The sequence below is a fragment of the Aythya fuligula genome, chromosome 3 (genome assembly GCF_009819795.1).
Source record: "Aythya fuligula isolate bAytFul2 chromosome 3, bAytFul2.pri, whole genome shotgun sequence".
NCBI classification, from domain to species: Eukaryota; Metazoa; Chordata; class Aves; order Anseriformes; family Anatidae; genus Aythya; species Aythya fuligula.
The window spans coordinates 38,539,290-38,562,559 of record NC_045561.1 but is presented as its reverse complement, the minus strand read 5'-3'; the positions used below and the strand labels follow the sequence as shown (position 1 = coordinate 38,562,559).

Below are 23,270 nucleotides of genomic sequence, written 5' to 3'. Positions count from 1 at the left end.
CCCTTGGGTTTGCCAAATGGTACAAGAGTTGGTTTGTAACTCTAGCCCTTTGCTTTTATTAAAGTGACAACAGAGATTTCCCTTTTTCTTAATTATTTGGGCTTTTTAAAGGTGTCTTGGATTTGCTTGGCGGGGGAATGATTTTAACTGAGGAAGCAGTTGTGCAGATAATCATTGCAGGGAATTTTATTGTTGAAAAAATACAAATGCATAGACTGTCGTTAAGCAAAGTAAATTGGAGATTAGCATTTGCAATAGCTTCACCTTAAGAAAACAAATTCAGAGAAAATGTTAAGTGATGTAATGACTTTTAAAACTGTTTCACTGATGGATGAGGTTAAATCTATGTGTTTTTAGTTAGAGGTGGAAAATCAGAACCTTCGCTTGATCAACCAAAAGCAAACCAAAGAGATGAAAACAGTACAATCCAAACTGCAAGGTAAGCGTACGAGTTTTTGAAACATTTCTCTATATACAGCATAATTCTTACTATACCCTATTAATTTGTGCATCCATATAATTGAAATATTCCATAAAATCAGAGATTTCAATGAGCATTAATTACCTGACTTCAGAGTGACTGTACATAAAGTTGTTAGCAAAGCAATAATTTAATTTTTATTAAAAAGACATTCAAACAAAGCACAACTCTTTTTTTGCTGGCTGAACTGGTATCCTTGTGTTACATAAAAGGTTTTGCAAGTAGTAAGATTTGACAGGGTTTGTGTCAGCTGTTTGCTTTCATTTCTTCATTTTATCACTGTTATTCTAGCACTGTTAATGAACCAATGAATGTCAGTCTGCAGGGAATAAGAATTCTGATCAGAATTTTGTAGCTATTACATTTGACTACAGTCATCCAAAACTTACTAACGCATAATTGCTGAATTACTGTTCTTCAGAAGCTACGGGCAAGAAATCTGTTACTTCAACACAAAAACCTGGGGAATGTCAGCGACTAAGCAGTTTGACTTTTGGATGCTTTTCAAACAGAGCGAGAAGTCCTCAACCATCTCCTAAATTTGAAGAAATAAGCAAATCTTCATCAAAAGAGTCAGACTACACTGAAGGCAAAAACACACTAGGTACTGAGTCACACCTACTGTCATTTTATTCTAACACGGGTGGGAAACCAAAATTGAAGTGGTATGTAAGTGGATCCAAACCAGCTGTTTTCCAAGTATGTAGCAGAACTTTCTCCTTCTTTAATGTCAGTCTCTACTACTAGGAAGAAATCATTTTGGGCATTAGCATCTCAGTAATACCACTGATACTTTGCTTGGCAGTATGCAATGGCTGGTGGGTGCTCTGGCTGCCCAGGAAAGAAACTGCTGTGGTTCAGGTTTGCTTCACAGTAGAATATGGACTTTGGGTGTTCCAGTCCCCCAGAGACTGCTGTTAGGTTTTTATGCCTGTGTACAGTCTGATTTAAATCCAGTTTCTGTATATTTTATCTATGCTACCACTGGTGTCCCAGTGATAGTTTTATGTCCTAATTCAAGAAGATACTATTTCAATCAAGGTCAGAAATAATAGAATAGAGTCTCAGGCATCTTTTTGCACTATTGTTTCCTATCCAAATAAGTAGAAAGCTCCCTCAACAGTTTGTACAATTGCCCCCACAAGCCCTGAAGTCCTGTAATGCTAGCAAATTGATGTGCTGTTAATGCTGTTACAAGCATAAGCAAGTCCGTTGCAGCTTGCTGCTTTCCTTAAGCAATGAAAAGCCCAAGAAGGAGACTGTTACTCCTGCTCTCATCCTTCATTTGAGTCCCACAGTGCTATTTATGGCCTCAGAATTTTCTTCATAGTTAGTCATGGTATCCTGCATTACAGGTTGAATTCTGTGGAAAAGCAGAAATTGACGCGGATCCCGTTAATATTTTGTATACTTACTTATCCAATCCACTTTAACTTCATACAGCTATTTAACTTTCCCAAGTGTCCGTGTGAAAAGTCCTAGTTCTAGCATATGTTTTAACTCAGGGGAAGCACATAGGCCTCACTGACATGCTTCAAGCTATAGCTCTCTCTTGCAAAACCAGGTAAAAGTGAAAAGCATAAGCACAGTTATTTTTAACACGTCTTTCCCTAAGCATTTTTATGAGCCACTCTTGTGTGTCTTAAGCATGCTCCACTGAGAATATGGTAATAGCTTGCAGAATAAATTTCTGAAAATAAACACTATAGATATCCTCAGAATATTTGATTTGTTAGTGTAAATCTTTTCTGTCAAGCTTTTACTCTGCTTTAATTTTCTCTAAATTTAATAAAGCAGCTAAATGCTTATGCCTTTTAAACCATTGCTTTGTCTTTTTTCTAGTTTTTATTTTCATACATATCTGGCTTACTTTAACATTTGGCTCCACTCTGCTCATCTGTACATTCATTGCCATATTTAGTTTGGCTAAAACTTGGAGTATTGCCTGTTGCGTTTTTTTCTTAAATACTGATGAAACTTTAGTTGCATTCAAAATTTTGTAATTTTTTTTTTTTTACAGATTATTACATACAATATTCAGAAAAAAAAATAAATGTGCTTACTTGGAATGATTACCTACTTACTATTTGCAGACATAATGACAAAATCCTTTAGCAGTCAAATTTGCTAAAGTAATTTTCTCCTGTTCATTGTATTTGTCTTCTAGAGAAGGATATCCTGGAAACTACCTTTGCTGGTCCTGCACATGAAAGCAATAAAGGTCAGAAGTCATTGCAGCAAAGTTCCTCAGGATCAGAGCAGAACAAAAATGTGAGAACAAGTTGTTCATCCAAAGATATGGACAGTGACATGTCAAAGAACTCCTGCACTACAGGGAGTGACTGGAGCTCAGATGAGGATGGAGGAGACAATAAAGGACTGAAATCTAGGTGTGCATCCACTCTGTCAAGCCACACATCCGAAGAGAACACTAGGTACAGTAGAGTGGGAAGTGAAATGTATTTGACAGCCTCCGATGACAGTAGTTCTCTATTTGAAGAAGAGAGTTTGGGTGTTCAGAGGACTCAGCACAAAAAGTTGTACTCCTGGCAGCAAGGGTCCCAAAGAAAAGGCCAGAACAATCCAGGTGGAAAGTGCAACTCAGACTTCACAAGTAAGAAGAAAGACCAAGATAGTTCTTCAGATGAACTGAACAAGAAATTTCAGTCTCAGAGGCTAGATTATTCATCCTCATCCAGTGAGGCAAATACCCCAAGTCCAATTTTAACCCCTGCTCTAACTCCTAAACACCCAATCCTAGCAACTTCTGCAGGATCTCAATACCTGACACCATCAGATTCTCCCTCAAATTTGCCACCTCCAAAGTTACGGACTCCTAATGTGTTCAGTATAAATTCAGCATTGGCAAAAAAACATTTAAGCCAGCCCCAGCTGAGCTCTGATAGAATGTTTGGTAAAAATAGAAATGCTATAAGCATGATACGTCCGTGGAGACCTCAGGAAACAGACATTGATCTGGTGGATGGAGAAGATACAGGTATTTTAGAGAAAATGGAGATTGGCTGTGATGAAGGAGTGTTTACCTATGACTGCACTGAAGTACAAAATGCTGAAGCCCAGGAACCCTGTGATACAACAAAAAAAGCTGCTAGTAACAAACCTCCAACCCCACCATTACATCGATTTCCTTCCTGGGTAAGAGTAATTCTAGATACTTTTCCTCACAGTGAAACTAACTCATCCTCAGTCTTCTCTTCTATGTTTTTTTGTTGCTTGTACCTTTCCCATTCTCTGTTTGATGACAAGACAGGGTGTTACTGTAATTGAAGTTAAAGGGACAAATCCAGAAGCAAGTTTGATATGAAGCACAGCATTTCAGCCAGTGAAAAACATTTTTTTGTAGATAAGACCTTTTTTTTTAACGTCACATCTAAGGTGTATATGTCTTTTTGTGTATAACCAACAAGGTAATGCTTGTGAATGTGTGTATTTATTTATTTCAATACGAACAGAGACTTAAAAGTGCTGGTGTCAATGCTGTTACTATAACCATTGTACCACTCACAATCTAAACAATATGTTGACAGACAACAACTACAGATTGCAGAAGTTACTGATCATTTTTTCCAGAAAAAAAAAAATTAAAGCCATCAGTCAGGGAATTAAAATAGATACTAATTTTCTAACACAAAATCCAAAACTAGCTCCATCTATACTCACTGATTCTGCAGTTCCACACTCCCATTTAGTGATTCAGAGGTGAGTAATGCGTTAATGTAACACGTTATTTCTGCTGATATATTTTAGTACATATTTTTCCATTGTAGATTTTCATATTCTGGCTTTTTAACACAAAACTGTTGAAAAGTTGTCTCCATAATGTCATGTCTCTGTTCTTAACTATACAATCTTCCATTAAAAATATTCTCACTATACCTTCTTTGGCCATTGATAATAGTATATTTAAAAAGAAGTTAAATGAATGAAAGGAAGTTTTTCATTTTGAGAAAAAGAAGATTGGATCATACAGTGTGTATGGTGGGTATGGCATATAAAACAAGGATGCATGTTTCAGCAACCACTGATGACACCATTTTATCAACCATATTATCACTTGGCTGTATTAACACAAAGAGTAGGAGGCTATGGGGAGGCTGAACAAAAGTAATTGTGTTTTAATTGTCTACCATCAAATCCATTCTTTTTATGTTAGGAAAGCAGAATTTATGCTGTAGCCAAATCTGGCTTAAGGATGTCTGAAGCCTTCACCGTGGAATCTCTTAACAAAAGTAAGTGGTTTAGTTGTTCATTGTCTCATGAACAAAAATTATCTTCTTCCAGTTATTGGTAAGAAAGGACCAAATATCCCGTGTTCCTCTAAGATACTAAGATTCAATTACCTGCTATTTAAAACCTGGAAAATCATTGGTTATCTTTCCGTTGCCTTCTATTACTTTGCCTCTTGACTTTGTGCTGAATTTGTACTTTGTTCACACCAGATTTCTCTGCGGTTGATTTTGAAGATTCCATACCAAATATGAGGGTGAAAGATTGTACTTTCAGTTTTAAAAAGGGTTAATGGTCATGATTACAATTAATTTATTGTAAATTTCAAAAAGCTATAAATCTCGCATCCAGAAGAATCAGGAGTTAGTTCAGTTTTTATAGCTGAGCTATACAGTGCAAAAAAAGACATCAGAATTTGGTAAATTGAGGGTGTGTAACTTAGGAAGGTCATTTATACAATGTGTTGCTTTTTTAGGTGCGGTTTCACTAACATCATACTCTGTATCTGGATTATACACATCTCTGATATATAAGAACATGACCACTCCTGTCTACACCACTTTGAAAGGGGTAACTGCATTACTGTTTAAAGGACATGTTTAAATACCATTAGTCTTCACATCCAAAAACTTGCTTTTTCACATTTGAGGATACCATGCCAAATGTGTCATAAGATCATGGTTAGAGGTTATAGAACCCCAGAAGTAATGGAAATGTCAAATAGCTGGGAAAAAAAAACAAAACCACTGTTCCTTATAAATTGTTACCAGCCCAGGTCAGTCTTTCTCAGGTCCCTTGCTGATTTTTTCCAAAGACTTGTTAATTATTAAAAAGAGCCACATGGTGTTCAATGTCATAATTAAAAGCGTGTGTGTGTATAGAAATGTCTTTGTATCAGTGCCAAAACTGTTTTTATTTATCACAGCATTTTATTATTTTTTTTTTTTTCTGGCAGCTTTTTGTGATTGGAAAGACCCATCCCTTAAGTTTGCCTCAGTTTTCTGTTTCAAAGTGTGGGGGTGGTTGAGGATACAGAGGACAGGGAATTCAGTTTGATGTTGATATTTGTGTGCCAAAACTCACAGCCCAAGCAAAAACAGCTTTGAATATTACAAAGCCATCAGAGCTCTGCCACAGTATGAAAGAAAGAACTGATACTTTTTACGCAAGATACCAAAGAATGTTCCGTTAATTTCTGCAGAAAGCAACTCAAATAAGCAACAGCCCATTTATAGATGAGTCGTCAGGATCTGAGGAAGAAGACAGCTCTCGGTCTAGCTCAAGGACTTCTGAGTCCGATTCTCGAAGCAGAAGTGGCCCGAGTAGTCCTCGGGCTATGAAACGAGGTAGGCAAAAAAACAGAAGAAGAATTAACTCCTGGGGAATTTGGAAAACTGAACAGTTTGCTTTATCTTCTTAGAAATTGATTTCTTGGTTAAATTGCATGGACATCTCAAATCGAGGTTTCTATCTAAGCTATCAAAGCCTAGATCTATTCAAGCAGGAGAAAGGACAGTTATGTGTGGCTTTCTTTTTATTGCTGTAATTGAAGATGGATGTTTAAGGCATTAGTCTAGCTGTTGTCATGAGGAAAAAGTGACTTTTACATTTAAAGGAAGAAACCCCATTCTACTTGTGCTGTCACACCAATTATTCCCTGTAACCTTTAACTGCATGTACATAAAATGACCTAGAAGAAAGTAACTGCTAGCAGCAAAAAAATACATACTCTTTTTTATAAAACAAAGTAATAGTTTAACATGATTAGAAAGCAGGTGTGAAAGTTCCCCCAACAGAGTGTTTGGTTCTGTCATCTCATGCAGAGGTGGACTTCTTTCCTTTTTATAGCAACTGTTTTGTGCAAAGATGTAATTAAACACTTGAATCCAGTAATGTTCTTTTGTCAGCGGTAAATCTCACAGCAGTACATAACTGTGTGTTTTCCATTTGCAAAATGAAAATACCATGCTTCACTACATGGCAAGACACAATGTTATCATTAGGTGACTATCACTGTTACCTTCCTGAGAAGGTTTCTTCACTGGGTAAAGCAAGGGAGTTCACAATCTAACATCCTAGTACTTACATCCTCTGTTATATATTGCTTAGCAATGCAAGATAGCATTATTTGGTTGTTCATGTTATATATGTTAAAATCCCAGTGCGCTAAAATTCCACTCACATCACCCTTGAGCAGGCAAAAACAGCTGCTGCTTTGCTAGGAGTGTTTCAGTGCCAGCCAGACATACCATCAAGGCTGTTTCATTTCTCAGGTCTGCCTGCTGCTCTGCGAGGAAGGAACAACCGTCTTTGACCTGCAAAGCTCTCTCAGCCAGCTTTCTTAGGGCCAAGACATGCAACCTTCCCCGCCTGGGTCTTGTCCTTCACTAGATTTCTCCCGCAACTCTTGTTTTTTATGTAATGCCAACTGAAAAGATCAAAGTGCTTGTCTGCGTTGGTCCCGTTTCCAGTGCAGTAGTTACAGTTCTGCCATGCTAATGTGAAAAGGACCCATAGTTCCTGAGTATGCATCTCATCATGTTTGCACGATAGGAAAGGTAAATCAGCTAATTTTGTAGCTGATTTCACCCACAGTTTACATCATGTCTATAAAATTGAGCCATTCCCTTTGTACTTCCTTCTTCAAAACTAGCCTTTGTACTTATTCATGCATGGAAAGTTTTCTTAATCACAAAACACATATATGCATATGAGATCACATTGTTTAAAAATCCAGGCAGTCACAGATTTGACTATGAGCATAATTGGCTTGTTGCATATGTGTTATTAAAGATCTTACGTGAAAAGAGAACAACTGACCTGAAAGCCCAGGTGGCTTGCCAAAACAATAAATGAGAAAAGCAATTTTTAAAATCAAATCAGAAAATAAGTTTAGAAATCAATGAAACAAAGGAAACATGATATCTTCATTTCAGTCTTGGAGGGTAACCTTTCAGAGAAGAACACTGGTCAGAAAGTGAAACTTTACAAAAGGACATGTTTGAAAATCATTATTTCTATGATGAATATGGAGCAGTTTGAATTTTTATTGCTCATTCACTAGAATTTAAAACAGGGTGTATTTTTCTCTAGGAGTAAAGCTAATAAAGTTTTTAAAAAATCCTGAAATCTGAAATTCAGACTTTTAGAAAATCTCAATATTAGAATAAAAACTAATTGCAAAACAAAGACGGTAACCTACAACTTCAACATAAAGCAGATGTTGAGCCTGGCTCTTTAGTACCTAGGCACTTGCATTGGAAATCTAGATACCAGAGAAAATGATAGAAAGAGGAAGAAGAAAGTTACTTAGTTTAATTAAAGATCCCATATTTGTTTTGTACAGAATAAATGCAATATAGGGCACTGACTTCCTCCTCTAAAAAAGGTGTAGTAATATAACAGAAGGTCATAAAATATAGAAGACAATTACTTCTCGTTTCATTCATAAGTAAACAATTAATTATGAAGAAAATGGGATTATAGCTATTAGCATTGTACTAATAGTTAAATATGCTGGTATTTTTATACAAAATGCTCGGTTCTTAATGGATTTACGCAGATACTTGTGTTTGCCTGTATCTCCTGCTCAGATATTCTTTCTGCATGGATGTTCTGACCTCATTTGGTTGTAACATAATAAATAAAAATATAAAGAAACATCTCTCTTTTAACTCAGGTGTGTCTCTGTCTTCTATGACCTCAGAAAGTGACTATGCTATTCCTCCTGATGCATATTCAGTAGATACAGACTGTTCAGAGCCAGAGCAGAAACTTCCTAAAACCTCTTCCTCATCTACTGATAATGGAAAAAATGTAAGTACTGAAGCTCTGTAAAGAAGTGTACCTGTGGTGCTGTGTGTATATTTCTGTTCAAAGAATATGACCAAATTCCTGTATTCATTCTTGCCAACTCACAGACTGCCTTATGAGTACAAATAGCAAAATATATCAGCAATAAAGTAACCATATAAGACTGCAATAACTGAAACAAGGTAGAGGATAATTCTGAGCTTTCTGGAAGTAAATGGAAGTTCATGGAAGTAGGTAGACAACTCCTGAAGACAATTCAAAGCACTTAAGTTTTTCTTGGAACCAGATCTGGTATCAGATTGCATACAAATGCTAAAATCAGCTTAAAATTATTAACTGAATATTCAAAAAAAATAGGAGGGCTTTCCACTGAAGGAGCTGGAGTCATCAGTAGAAATCTGTGCTCTGTAATCAGTTTCTGTAGCTTCCTCATACGGGGAAAATGACTTCAGGCAAACTAGAGAAATCCTAAGCAAAACAGCATAGTAGGATCAGTCAAAGAAACCAAACCATTACAGGGTATTGGTCTGTCTCTGTGAGCTTTTTAATGGTCTGCGTTAGTAGTTAGTGTCTTGGCATAAAAGTGGATTGAATGACTGATGACAAAAATAATTTCTTTTAAGCTTTCTTCACAGAGCAAAACTGTGAACTCTGTTCTACTGGTGTACACACTGAACGTATGTCTTTGCAGTGTTCTAAATTACACTGTTATATCAGTTCTGTAGGCCAGGCCCTAAAGTTTGGGAAAAATGATGTATATAGATCATATTAATTTTGTTATTTGTTTAATATAAATAATTAGAGTAAAATCAGGAATCATTATGTTCTTCGTTCCTTTGTATAGTTCTGGGCAAATCACTTACTCTCCTTCATGTACTATAACTGTAAGTAGGGATATTAATTAGTTATCACACATGCATGGCATTTGTCTTAATGCTTGCAAAAATGCTGTCCTTGGAACAAAAATCTCATACAATTTTGTAATTGTTATTTAGCATGCTTATAAGTCATTCAAATATCTGTGTGTGTGGTGTAATTATACAATATCTGTGGGGCATATAGGTATACTGGTGTACTTAACTACTTCTTATGTAACTTCTAAATAATCAGGAACCTTTGGAAAAATCTGGATATCTGTTAAAAATGGGTGGTAAAGTGAAGACCTGGAAACGACGATGGTTTGTGCTTAAAGGAGGTGAATTACTATACTACAAATCCCCAGTAAGTACATATAGCTATTTACTGTTTAGTATTAGACGTTTTTTTACTGAGAATTTAGGGCTGCCGGAATGAAAAGAAATGTATTCCTGGTGTTTGAGCTGTAAGAGGACTCAGTTCCTCAACAGGCATGTAAGGTACTCAATGTGTAAATAGGAAGTATTTAACAAGATTAATGCTTAAATAAGTTCTATGATTATTTATCACCATTTGTTGATGGATTTAAAATATTCTGTTCCATTTTTTCCATACAGAGTGATGTAGTTCGAAAACCTCAAGGTCAAATCGAGTTAAATGCATCTAGCCACATTGAAAGGGGTGATGGAAAACAAACAATTCAGGTGCCTGCTTTTCTCTCTCTGTTTTTCAGTAGGTCTTTATTTCCTGCATTGCCAAAACATCCCAGTCACTGTAGGACTGGAAGTCCAATGTGGTCTTGGAATTAATCAGTGCCCTTTGCTTAAAACCGAAGGGTCATTTCAACAATAAAAATGAGGGGTAGAAAGGCATAAACATATCCTTATCTGTGTTGCTACAAAGGTCAGATTATAGGAATATGAGACAGATACAAAAAAAGAGAGTGGTATTGGGACTAGATATTAGGGTTGTGTGAAGTTGTTTGAAATGAGATAAATTAGGTTTTATCAATTCTGCTATACTAGAATCTTTCAGAAGGAGTCTCAGAAACTGTGTTTCTGTCTGGTCTGCTTGGCCATTGAACATTTTGTTAATGCACAATTATTTGGGAGAAATAACCCCCCAAAGTGTGAAACTACATTGGGTAGTATATGTTAAAACCCTCTAGTCGTGGGTTGGATTGTGTAATGTTCTTAAAGCTCAGAACTCTTCTGCCACTTTGTAGCTGACCACAGAAAAACGGACATACTACCTGACTGCAGATTCTCCGAACATCTTAGAAGAATGGATCAAAGTACTACAGAATGTTCTTAAAATACAGGCTGCTAGTCCACTTTTTATACAGCCGGAAATCAAGCCAACCATGAAAGGGTTACTTACAAAGGTAGGAACACTTTTCTTCCCCCAAATGTGCCTTATTCCGTATTTATTAAGAATAATACCTAGATGAAAATGGTTCTACAATAAATGCAAGCAAAACAGGCATGTATTAGCTTTCCTTGTACTTTTCATAGTGAACAGTTGAGGAAGACTACCAACTAGTTTACTTTTCCCAAAGCATTTCTTCTGGTTGTTTGAGATTTGCTTTGTTTTTTCTTTCCAGCTTTTCAATTCATTAAAAGTTGTTGAGTTCTCCGTTTGCAGTTAAGAGGTATCCTGGTTTTGCATGGCACTTTGAGACATGCATAAGTTGCAGTAGCTAATTGATCTAATTTATTTCCATTTAGTGATCCCTTTTAAGTGTGATTCATTGAGACAGGTTATTTCAAGATAATAAGAATACTGTATAAAAGAATTTTTTTTCTTTCAGTTCTCTTCATTTCCTCAGCTTTCATTACCTTAGGCCTGATCCAAAGTCAAGTGAAAACCTCGTACTCTTTCCTGGGCTTTAGGTCTTTATCTGTACTTTAGATGCCCTAAATCTTATACCTTTAACAGAGTTATGTGGTTTTAATTTAATCTAATTTAATTTAATTTATTACTTGTTTAATAATGTGGAAAGAAATTTGAACTAAGTCATTTATTCACAGAATCATCGAAGTCTAGACGGTGAAAGGTAGTCAGTAGTTTTCTGACTGTGCTTGTTCCTAATATTCTGTAATTTCAGGTGAAACATGGATACTCCAAAAGAGTATGGTGTACCCTAGTTGGAAAAATTCTGTATTACTTCCGTAACCAAGAAGATAAGGTAGGTCCCTTACTTGTTTCCTCAGTGAGGGAAGAATACATACTGGAGTGAGTAGACTTTGAAAACTAAGTTTTGACTTTATTAAGATACAGGTTGGCCTGGGTAGTATAAACCCATTTTATCTTGATAACCAGATATTTAGACTTAACAGATTCTCAACTTGGAAGGTTCCTATGTAATAGACAGCACTATGGGCACACCCATAAGTCTACTTCTCCTATGAGACATGATGAATATCCTGCATCTTCTTACCCTTAGCCAAAGTGACTGTCGGCATTAATTTGCCGATGGTTCAGGACTCCCTGTCAGGCTTGAGACTGATTGGAAAAGATCTGGTTGCCATTTACTTCCAGAAGTTGACCCTTTTTAATATATGTTTGCAGTGGGCAGTGACTGCAAGATTCAAGAAATTACTTTTTTTATCCCTTGATTGTCTTCCGAACCTTGTTCTTTGGTATGTCACTGTACCTCCACACTGCTACAAGAAAGGCAGAGACTAGCAGGGTGCAGAGAGTTTGCTGCTCTGCAGATGCATGTCACATGGGGGGATCCTTTCCAGTTCCCCATCAGAAAAGGAAAAGGAGCTCGTGGTCTACAACTGATGAGATGGTTAGAAACAGAGATGAAAGAAGGCAGGAGAAAGTGAAGAGAAAATGATTTCTGAAACTTACGGAAAATACTTTTTAAGGAAGAAAAGAAAGAAATGGAGTCCAGTCAGCTTTAGGTTACCCTCACAATACTACCTAACTCTTTCCTGTTGAGCCTGGTATTCAGTTCGCTACCTGCACTTCTGAATGTTGTCAGACCCTAATATTTCCAGTCATAATTACCTGCTGAGTCTGGACAAAAGACACTTACTAGTAACAGTTTTGACTCATCCTTTTGCTCTCAGGACATTGTGTTTTGTCATCAAGAAACACATTTTCATTCAATTGGGTCAGGAACAAGATTCTGAGAAAGCCTACAAAAATTGTTTTTAATATCCCTGAGGTTATGAATATTTGATTCATGCCCTTATTACCTAAGTGTCAGGACTGCTGGCACTGACAAAAATGTTAACACTCTGCTGAGCCATTAAAACCCGTAACAGGTAAAAAAAATACATAAAATCCCCTTTGTTACTTCCGATCTATCCAAATATTCATACTGGACCCATTAGTCTGTAGTCTCTATATAAAGCTAGTTATATCCTTTGTTCTCCTTTTGTTTTTTATCCATTTTTAAACATTCAGCTGAAGCTTATTTCTATATCAATAAGATGGCATTAAACATCAATCCGAATATTTTATTTTAATTACTTTTTAAAAGTGCAGTACAGAGCTAGGGAATCAAATGACTAGAGTATTGACCTCTAGCTCATTTTACACTTACTTTATTTAAGTTACATTTTTCTCCAATGAAGAAATCTCTATGTTTAATGTACCTGAATTTACACATATTTACCTTTGAAGATTTGTTTGTTTTTTTTAGGAAGCCCTTCAGGAACATCCAAGAAGTTTGCTGGTTCCTTATGAGTATATCCCTCACATTTGGAACAAGTTTTGTTATCTCTCCTAAGGCAAAATTGAAACTAATTTACTAGCTTGCAACAGAATAAGCATTTCGCTTTTGTAAGCAGAATGTGTTTTTAAAATACTATGTATGAAAATTTTCCCAGAGCTAGTTCATTTCTAATGTTAAACAATTGGCTAATTAAAAACATACTTGTAGCTGAATGTGACTGTGCAGGAAAAAATTACACCATCTGCAGTAGTTAACACAGTAATGGAGTCGTTTTAAGTGGCATTTCAAAATGGAATGCAAATAAAAAAAATCAGCCAATTGTGTTTTAGTTCAACTTAGTGAACAAATTGGTTGTGACTATTTTTATATTCCATGGCACCTCACGATTCTCAGAATCTACTTTGTTCAAATAGTTGAATGCTTCAGAACTGCCACAGAAAACAGATCACACCATGCATCTTTAATCCTTACTAGGGAGTACACTGAAACATAGAGCCACCATTGTGTGATGTTTTCTTCAAATGATTATATCAACTGCTCACTTTATAAAATCACGATTCAAGAAACCCACTTGAGATTGAGTCAGGCTTGGCAGCTACTCTCCACTATCAGGTTTTCATTTTTTAAACAGTTTTACTGAGAAGCTAAGAGTCAGCCTCATCTGCTTTTCACTGTTGTTAATATGTTAAGACCAGTTACTTCAGGCTTGTACGAGAATATGGCACAGATAAGATGAGATGCTAGTTGCTCTGGAGCCCAACCATCATTCTGCCAAAGGGAAACATCTCTCTCTTTCTGCTGAATCTCTGTAAACATTAGTAGACATCACAAACAATACAAAAACAATAGTAAAGGCTTCTTCTCTGCAACATTAAATACCAGACTCATTTGAACATCATGATGTATGAATGTCCAGAGGAAGAGCAGTGGTGCTATGGAAAGGGAGGAACCTTTACGTAAAATAGCCAGAAAGTACTGTCAGCCTCTGTCAGTCCTTTCACCCAGTTATGAAGATGGATGTTTGCTGTGGTTTCCTGTTGATAATGAGTATGAAATACTTCTAGGAAAATTTCCTTTTGAATGTCATTTCATACAAAATATTGCATGATTAATGATCATAACTATACATACAGCTTAAGCCTCAAATATTTCGAACTATTGGACTCCAGAATGAAGCAAACTAAGAAGGTCTGCTACACAAAACATTTACCTTTTGAATTTATAGCATGAACAAAATAGATATTTCAACACCGCTGGCCTCTGGAATGACAAGACTATTATTAAGGCTCTAGACTTGACCCAAGGAATTTTTACTTGGAAGCAGGTCTGGAAACTCTGAAAACGTACTTCTCTCACCCTAACAGACATTTATTACATTAATTAGATACAGAAGCAGACCTGGAAAAGAATTTTTAAAATTCTCGCTTTCAGACTTTGGCACATATCATTCACATATCATTCATTTGTCTGCAACAGCTCATTTATCTGGCATCACATGGCAGGAGTGAAAATGAATAAATGAGTATTGATGCCAGTTTTATGTTTTTGTTTTGTTTTGATTTTGTTTGTTTGTTTCTGTTTGTAGAATAAGAAATATAACATTAGTATGCACTGAAATAAACATGTGCTCTCTGACCACTTCTGATATTTACTTTCAGTTTCCTCTTGGTCAAATCAAGCTTTTTGAGGCCAAAGTTGAAGAAGTTGATAGGTCCTGTGACTCTGATGAAGATTATGAAGCTAGTGGTCGCAGTTTATTATCAACACATTACACTGTTGTTATCCACCCCAAAGATCAAGGACCAACTTACCTTCTTATAGGATCCAAGCATGAGAAGGTAATGAAAGGACTTTTTAACTGAGTTTCAGTAACATGTCTATGACTGTGGTGCTGTGATATGAACATTTCCTAAAGATGAGGGGAAATGGAATCTGCAAGTCATACAGCTTGTAGTTTGATGTAATAAACAAAGAGAAATACCTGTTTCATGAACATCGATCAGTCTGTGAGCCAGTGCTATCATTGATAATCCCTTTTGAAATAGCCAAAAATACTGAGGCTTGCCTACATAAAGTGGTGGTGTAGAATACTAAATATGCTGTAAATTGAGAATTTTGCTCACACTGCAATAACTCGTAGATAGACCTCTAGCAGATCTTCCGGAGAGTTCTGGTATATTGTTACCTGTTTTCATTGTTAGGAGTAACAGTAGGGAAGTGAGAGAGATGGTTAAAAACGTTATTATTGCTTATTTGCTATTGCTATTATTGCTTACATTATTATGTACTGACTAATCCTGTAGACCTCATTTTGCTTTTTGGCCTAACTCCTCAGTTTAGCAGGATCTGGCAGTGATGAAAAAGCACTTATATTAGCTTTCTGAAGAAGAAAAGAAGAACTTGCTGATAATTAGGCATGATTTCTGAGGGTAAAAGACTTCAGAAGAGAGCCTTGTCCAATTTTCCTTACTTAATGCTTGCAACATGGAGTGGCCATGAGTACGGATGTGAAAGTGAAACAAAGGCCAACTCCTTTGTGCTTCACCAGGAGCGTATGGCAATTGGTTGAAAGTTGAAAGCAAAATCTTTGTGAAAAAGCTACTTCCAACACAGCTGAATCCTTCAAAACCAATTCAACTTCTGACTTAATTCCTTTAAAACGTGATGTTCAGTATATTTTAATACTCTTAAAAGTCTGGTGGAATGAATGAGTGAGTTGCTGTATATTTTTCTACTTTAGGACACATGGCTTTATCATCTGACGGTTGCTGCTGGAAGTACCAACGTAAATGTCGGGTCTGAGTTTGAACAACTTATTTGCAAATTACTAAATATGGAAGGTGATACCAGTAAGTTACTTTTTGTTTCAACACACTAATATTGTCATACTTATCAGTTATATTGAGAAAATAATTATCCTAAGATTGTAAAAAAAAAAAAAAAAAAAAAAAAAAGTAATAAAAAATAGACAAATTGAAGTTTTAGGCATAATTCTGAGAGATTTTAGTAAATGCTTACATGCATTACAAGATTTTTTTGATCTATACAAGGCAGGTCAGTTAACCTTTTTGTTAAGGTTACATTTATGCTAACTTTCCAGCAGAGCTATCTGCTCTGTGAAACAGTATTACAGACACTAACGTGCCCTGTAAAACACTCTGAACAAGCCTGACAGGGCTTTGAATCTCTTATCTAAAATACCATTAATAAAATCATTAACAAAACTATTCCTATTCAATAAAAAATGCAACTATTAAGGTCTTGTTTCTATAGCATACTGAAATCAGTAGGAATGGAATTTGTACTTCAGGTCAAAATTTAGAACAGTATTTGTAGAACAGATGATAATTATTTAGAAGCTAACAGATACCCAACTCCCACTTGATGTAGGGGGCTTTAAATGCAACTAGGTATAGAACTGCATTTTGAAATTCCGATCTCTTATGCTACATGAAAGAAGCGTTTCCTAAAAGAAGACCATAGACTTTGTGTTTCAAAGTTTTCTGTAAAAAAAATAATATATATTCAGTGGTTTTATTTAGTGAAGTTTCAGAATTCATGTTTCTGGTATAATCCATTTAGCTAGAGCAACTGTTCCAGTTCTGAATGCCAAAGTCTATTCAGAGGGAAATACCCCTCAATCTGCCTCTAGAAGCAAGATTCCAGCACCTTCTTAATTCATCTCTGGGGACAGTTCACCTTGATGTCACACTAATTCCCAAAACAGTGGCTATCCTGTGCTGCTGTGAATAGATGAAGTAGTAGCTGTAAAAGAAGAACACCACATACTGTTTTCTTGTGCTTGCTGGATCTGCAAGAAGCTGTTTTTCAAATTCAAAATATTCAAGCAGAAGTCACAGACAAACTCACTGACATTCTGTGCCAGCAAATTTAGGATTCATCTTGCAAACTCCTACTCATATAATTATTCTCACATAAAACCTCATAAAGAATCTGGTCCTGAGAAGTTTTATGATTTTGCATAGTCTCACAGTTTGTAGCAAAAGCCAGCAATCCTACAGACTCATTATCATGATTTGAGATACAGCTACGAGAACTTAGAAGCCAGGTCCCACTACCAGCATGAGGTGGAGCTGTGAATTTCAGCAGAAAGAAACTGATGTAGTATCTTAAAAGCTTCATCTCGCTGAGGCTCTTTCTTGGCCCCGCTGCATAGATAAGCACAAAGAAGTTAGAGATTGTGGGGAGAGGAAGGATTACTGTAATTCAATAATTTATCTTCTTGATATTGATATACTCAGTCCAGCTAGTCTAAGGCATATGTGCAGTACAGAGGGATGCAGCAGTTCGGAATGAGGGAACTTTCCTTAAAAACAAAAACAAACAAAAGAGTACACCCAGAAACATTATAATTTTTGCTCTGGTTTCTTAAGACAACAAAGTTCATTTGATTGCATTTTTCACATCTGCCTCTGGCACCCACAGTAATTTTTGAACATTGGGCCACTAGTACAACTAATTGAAATTAATCAAAGATAGTTACGTTCTTACAGGTGTTGTGAAAAGAGGTACCCAGGTAGACAAGTGATTCAATGAATGCCGTAATTGAGGAAAATACTGTACTAGATCCCAAAGAATCCAGAAGATACTTACAAAATACATGATAGAGTATCCTTCTCTTGGATTATAAATAATGATGAATCAAACAAACTGAATTTATTCTAAATTTATGTACTTTAAATGTGCTCTTACAGACTCAATCTAGTAATTCTGTTGAAATGGCCTGCCTGTCTCATTTCAAGCACCTATGTCAGAACATCATGAAATAGTTCAGTCTACAGATGTGAAAAACATAGAAAGGAAGAATCCGTAGTCTCAAAAACTGATAAGTATTTTAGTAGATTCAGCTCTTAACACATGGAGGAGTTTAGAATATTAAGTATCAGAATCTAGAAGAACAAAAAAGTAATCTGCAAAAAGATACTGTACTGACAAGAAAACAAAGATCATTTGTGAAAAGAATAAACACTTGATAGAATATACAGTTAGATTGGTATTTGCTTTCTTTCTTAGTCTACTTAATAAGGTTTTAGGAGACATTCAGCTATTACAGATTCAGGACATATCTTTGTGTTGAGTCACTATTTAATGAGGTGTTAAGGGGTTCTTGTGTTGAAGACAATGCCTTTTAAATTATAAATCTGATGCTTGCAGTCTTTTAAGATAAGAAAGCATTTTTTTAAAAAAAGCAAATAGAATTTAAGTTGATTGTTTGACATTTTATTTCTCATTAAATGATGAGTAAAAAATTGAACTTGCTGTACTGAATTAATTGCAGAAAGCACATATTTTATCTGTTCAGCTTCTCAGGTTTGGAGACATCCCACCCTTTGCCACAGCAAAGAAGGAATTGCTTCTCCTCTTACAACATTGCCATCAGAAGCTTTGCAAACTGAAGCAATTAAATTATTTAAGGTAAAACCACAGTAAATGCCTTTTTATCAACTGTCTAGCTTCAGCTTCTTTCTTGAAAATTTTTCTGTGCTGGTAAGACGTTGTATCTTTTGCACTGAAGGGCCTGTGGCTGTGGCTGTGGCTGATGCCTATGAGACAGAAAGTGCTGGAATTCCATTAACCTTCTTTCTCCTCTCTCCTACCCTCACCCAGGTGAACTGCTCTTGAGTGTTAACTAATCGCCAGGATATAAATAAAGTCTGTTACAGAGACAAAACAGGTTCTTGCTGTTCTGTACACAGTGAAAGAAATTACAATTTGGTAAGCATGGTGTTTGGATAAATGAGCATCCTCCACAGAGATTGCATAAGTCCAAAGACCAAATTCCATACATCATTAACAGTCTTGAAAATCTGGATGTAAGGGTTAGGATCTGGAAAGGAATTCAAGTCAAGTACCGTATGTTCAGTTACAGCCACACTTTAAAGAAGTAGATCCACCTTATTTTCAGCAGTACTGCAGCATGGAAATGTAAGAGGGAATTAATTGATATCTATTTGGCAATCACTTTCTGAAATACATATCAGACCTATGTCAAACCACAGACACTTAGCTAAAATAAATAAGAGATTACTTGTATGACTTCTATGTCATATTGTATAATGTTGTATAAATCAGTTTAAAAGTGAGTTAGGAAACTCATTTAGAAACAGAAAGTTCAGTTTCAGATATTGTATTGGTGATGAAGATTAGTTCTATGCATCCACACATAGGATCACAAAATGGCTTGTGATGAAATGGACCTTAAAGATCACCTAGTTTCAACCCCCCTGCCATGGGCAGGGATGCCACCCATGTGCCCCATCCAGCCTGGCCTTGAACACTTACACATTTTCAGATAAACAAGAAAGATTAGGCTTCCATTCCTATCTTCTATTTTGCCTGTATTCATCTTTAAGGAAGTGTTTTTATACATTAATTTAGTTATTGTGACCAAGAGAGCTATCATGTAGACTAAAGAGAGTGAGTGATGAGGAAGCTTTTCGCTAATACAGCATAACAAATGACTGACACCTGGCTTCCCTAAGACAGCAGCAGTAGTAGGAAAGTTTGTATGTACTCACCTGTACATCAGTGAAAGTCAAGAAGTAAAACAAGTGGCTCTGAGCCCTTGTTTTCTAACCTGTGCATGTCCCACTGCATTGTGCTCACTCCTAGCATAAGTGTTTTGCACTGGCTGCCATTGTGAGTTGTCCACCTTGTATCTTAAAGACCTGCACAGAGGTGAGCTGTGCACATTCAACATGTCTATAAACTTTCCTAATGTCACAACTGTGGCAATTCCTGCAAGTGTTCCCTCCATTAGACACAGAGTTGAAAAGCTTTTTTTTGAGAGGTATATTTGTCTTAAGTCTCTCTATAGCTTTTCATCCATTCCAGTTCCTTTTTACCTCCCTTTCACAGGTAAACGGACCGATTGTGACTTAAATTGAAGCACATTTTTGATATGCAGAACATCTAAAAGATTTGTTGGAGCTTTTTGTATGTAAACTCGCTTATTATTTTATTTCTAGACCTGCCAGTTGTTTATAAATGCTGCAGTTGACTCTCCTGCCATTGACTACCATGTATCTTTGGCCCAGAGTGCTTTGCAGATCTGCCTCACGCATCCTGAACTTCAAAATGAGATCTGTTGTCAGCTCATTAAACAGACTAGACGTCGACATCCACAAAACCAGACAGGACCAATACAGGTAAACCAGTATTTGTTTTAATGGTACTTATCTCAACAGCCATGAAGTAACTACACAGACTGTTTAGAATGGCCAAGAGTCTCTGTGCATCCATAGCTTCTGCTTATTTAAAAGCAGAAAAAATTCTGAAATAACATCTTATTACTGCTGGGTCTTCCTGAAACAAAGCTGATGTTATCCTCCATCAAAGTACTCACATCAGATGACACGGTGTATCTGTGCCTGCGCTCTTTTTAAAGGCTTGACATACAGTGGCATATCGTCAAGTAAAGGGCATGATATATGGAGCCTAATTCTCCTTTACTGCATCTTACCTAAGATAGGTGCTGCACTTTGGTGGGCAAAACCATATGACAGATGTCTCTGTAGCATAAGTGTGAAGAAAACCTGTAGCATCATGCTGTGGAATTTCACATATGCTTGGCTTTTCTGATAGATGTCACCTTTTACTTTCTTGTGCTATTCTGCATGCATCCTGCATGCTAGATTATGAATATATACTTAAAATTCTTCACCTTTGTCCACTGCCAGCATTTCAGTGGTATCTAAATATGTAACAAATCAATGAATTGAAATTAAAAGGAAAGGCAATACTTGCAACCCATGTGGAACTAACAGAACTGGAATAATAGTGCATGTGATATAGTCATACCTACAGAACTAGGAGATCAATCAGAAAATAAGAAAGGAAATTACCACTTTAAGGCTTTTGTAATGGACACAGTTTTCTTCGGATTTCGTGTAGAAAGTAGAACACGACCAGCAGGCCTGCCTGTTACCTAGAAATGGCCCTTATTTGGAGAATAGACAGCATGTAGGCACTGCTAAAATGTCTACTAAGCTTTTATAAAAGACGTAGCATATCCAGGTCAATTAGCAAACACTGAAGTTACATACATCTTATGGAATTTAAACTAACCATAATCCATGTTTGGTACTTGCAACCACTGCTGAGGCCTTCCCTCCAATACAGATAAATAAACTGTAGCCATTATAATCCACTGACATGATATTTAAGGGTTAACCCGTTCTGTAAAACATTTGTAGCCTCACGCTTTTTTTTAAGTCTTAAATTATTAACTCAGTCATGCTGTAGTTTCCCACACTTACTTCTGATACAGTTTCTTCCTGAAATAGAGCTGATGCTATCCTCCATCAAAGTACTGCTCTTTGATGAAAAGGCTGTGCTGTCAAATTTTGATTTACTACCAGGCAAGCCAGATAAACCAAGATAGAGAAACCTCGTTTTCTGAATTTCAGTATGAAGCATTGCTACAGTTGTGAGAAAAGAAAGAAAAATAAGCCTGAATCGAGAGTACATGAGAGCAGTGCGCATTAAGTGAAGGCTATGGATACATATTGAACAATGAAAATACACCAAAATAATGAATAATTGTATTTTCAGTAGTTCCTGACTACTTTGTAGGAGGAAAATGTCTTATGGGTTACTTCATTATGTATATGAACAGGGGAGCTGAATGAAAATTGCACAGGCTGCTCCTTACATCCTAGTGCTTGGGTTGCAGCTGTAGTATATTTTTCCTGTATTTTGACTGCTTTTTGTGCAGACTGATCTACTTACACATTTCTGGCCCTAAAAGAAACATGCTGTACACAAGTAAATAGAGAGCATTTTGGCCTTCAAGAGGTGACATGTTCATTTACTCAGCTTTTTCTCTGTGTTTTGTTTTTTCTTCCTGTTTACAATCATCTGTTACTCAACTTGGCTCAGTAAGCTTCACTGCTGGCCAGCAGCCACAGCAGGAAATTTTACTTTGTAAGATGTTTAAAACAGTGAATGTCTTCCTTTTGTCCAGGGCTTGCAGCTCTTGGCTCTCTGCGTTGGACTCTTTCTGCCCCAGCACCCATTCCTTTGGCTTCTTAAACTTCATTTAAAGAAGAATGCAGATTCCAGGTGTGCCTGAATATTGTTAGCCAGCTACTTGACTAGTGTTTCTTAAAGTACCTTATTTCCAATCTTTCATTTAATATTTCTTTTTTTTTGGACATACATTTTAAAATGCATTTGAATAGCATTGTGTTTCAGTGCCATGAAAAGGTCATACATGCTGCTTCTGTGCATCGCTTGGCAAAGTTATCCTTTGTTTTGATAAATAGTCTGCAATGGAATTCTGACTGTATATTGCAAAAGCATGAAGACCAAAGTATAACAGTTGCACAAAACACTCTGAGCCATGTTCATCTTTGGCACAATTCTGTTTGTCTCAGTGGACTTACACTCCTTATAATGCCTCATGTAAAAATGTTGGAAATCTGGCTGTGAAATCTGAATGCTCTTCGCATTTGGTATCTCCAGAGAGTTTTACTCACAGTTTCCTATCCTTTCAATCAGTCCCAAGAATTGCCTTATTTCTTTTTTTGTCACAGAACTGAATTTGGGAAATATGCAATATATTGTCAGCGATGCGTAGAGCGTACGCAGCAGAATGGAGACCGAGAAGCCAGACCTTCCAGAATGGAAATTCTTTCAACTCTTCTAAGAAACCCCTACCACCATTCACTGCCCTTTAGTATTCCAGTTCATTTCATGAATGGCATTTATCAGGTAATGTTAAATAGACCGTGAAATCTAAGGGCTCCCTAACCTATGCTCTCAACGTATATGTGAAGTATATCAGAAACAGAATTTTACGTGTTAAGGTAAATATTGTTTGACTTTCATCCTGTGCCAATGCTAGCAATGGTGGGCACAATGTATTTGAGTTTGATTTAATCAATGAAGAGTAAATGTTTGGGAAAAAACACTTATGAGTGAGAAATATGAATGAAGTTTCTTATTTAACCTGGCCACCAGATGAATGAATTAGACTGAAGGAAAAGGAAAGGTATTAAATTCCATTTCCTTTCTTAAGATAACTTTAAAGTTAAATATCTCACTGAAGGCATTGAAACGCAGCTATGACTTCCATTATCAGCCATGAAGGATAACCATATTTGTTACAGAACAAACACAGCTTCATTCTTAACCTTTCAGACCTCATCGGTCAAAGCC

The 23,270-nt window shown here is 36.4% G+C and overlaps 1 protein-coding gene across 3 annotated transcripts in view; it reads left to right on the top strand.

The window, feature by feature from the left end:
* Positions 1 to 23,270, top strand: part of PLEKHH2 (pleckstrin homology, MyTH4 and FERM domain containing H2) — a 54,586-nt gene that overhangs the window by 21,526 nt on the left and 9,790 nt on the right. For 2 of the 3 annotated variants that reach the window (XM_032185413.1, XM_032185411.1), the window contains exons 6-22: positions 358 to 439; positions 903 to 1,085; positions 2,649 to 3,637; positions 4,656 to 4,731; positions 5,205 to 5,299; positions 5,931 to 6,075; positions 8,409 to 8,545; positions 9,653 to 9,763; positions 10,015 to 10,101; positions 10,623 to 10,781; positions 11,505 to 11,585; positions 14,747 to 14,926; positions 15,829 to 15,937; positions 18,412 to 18,524; positions 20,078 to 20,257; positions 22,075 to 22,172; positions 22,646 to 22,823. In XM_032185413.1, coding sequence (XP_032041304.1) covers positions 358 to 439; positions 903 to 1,085; positions 2,649 to 3,637; positions 4,656 to 4,731; positions 5,205 to 5,299; positions 5,931 to 6,075; positions 8,409 to 8,545; positions 9,653 to 9,763; positions 10,015 to 10,101; positions 10,623 to 10,781; positions 11,505 to 11,585; positions 14,747 to 14,926; positions 15,829 to 15,937; positions 18,412 to 18,524; positions 20,078 to 20,257; positions 22,075 to 22,172; positions 22,646 to 22,823 — 3,003 coding nt within the window. The remainder of the gene's footprint in view (positions 1 to 357; positions 440 to 902; positions 1,086 to 2,648; positions 3,638 to 4,655; positions 4,732 to 5,204; positions 5,300 to 5,930; positions 6,076 to 8,408; positions 8,546 to 9,652; positions 9,764 to 10,014; positions 10,102 to 10,622; positions 10,782 to 11,504; positions 11,586 to 14,746; positions 14,927 to 15,828; positions 15,938 to 18,411; positions 18,525 to 20,077; positions 20,258 to 22,074; positions 22,173 to 22,645; positions 22,824 to 23,270) is intronic. The other variant, XM_032185412.1, reaches the window with a different exon arrangement.